This window comes from Buceros rhinoceros, unplaced genomic scaffold, assembly GCF_000710305.1.
Source record: "Buceros rhinoceros silvestris isolate BGI_N320 unplaced genomic scaffold, ASM71030v1 scaffold22386, whole genome shotgun sequence".
Taxonomy (NCBI): domain Eukaryota; kingdom Metazoa; phylum Chordata; class Aves; order Bucerotiformes; family Bucerotidae; genus Buceros; species Buceros rhinoceros.
In genome coordinates this window covers 3,712-3,970 of record NW_010418387.1, presented here as the reverse complement: position 1 = coordinate 3,970, position 259 = coordinate 3,712, and the positions used below count along the sequence as shown (strand labels likewise).

The 259-nt window shown below is 66.8% G+C and overlaps 1 protein-coding gene across 1 annotated transcript in view; it reads left to right on the top strand.

The window, feature by feature from the left end:
- Nucleotides 1–94: 94 nt before the first annotated feature.
- The window catches only part of LOC104495556 (AMP deaminase 2-like), a gene marked incomplete at both ends in the record, with an annotated part of 3,846 nt that continues 3,681 nt past the window's right edge, over nucleotides 95–259 (top strand). Inside the window, one exon of the mRNA XM_010138534.1 lies at nucleotides 95–220. Within this exon, the coding sequence (XP_010136836.1) occupies nucleotides 95–220 (126 nt within the window). The remainder of the gene's footprint in view (nucleotides 221–259) is intronic.

Sequence of the window (259 nt, the reverse complement as noted above, 5' to 3'; positions counted from 1 at the left end):
TCCCCAGGGCGGGTGCTGCTCCCTGGGGTGGGGGGGACACAGGGGTGGGAACAGACCGTGTCACCGTGTCACCAGCTGCTGCCTGTACCCACAGGCTTTTCAAGGAGCAGAACGAGGACCTGGTGGACCTGACCTGGTGGACTATGTCCCAAAGGAGCGGGAGGTGCTGCTGGAGCGTGAGTTCCAGCGGGTCACCATTTCCGGGGAGGAGAAGTGTGGGGTGAGCCCCCCCCAGCCCACCGCAGCCGGGCCAGCGCCT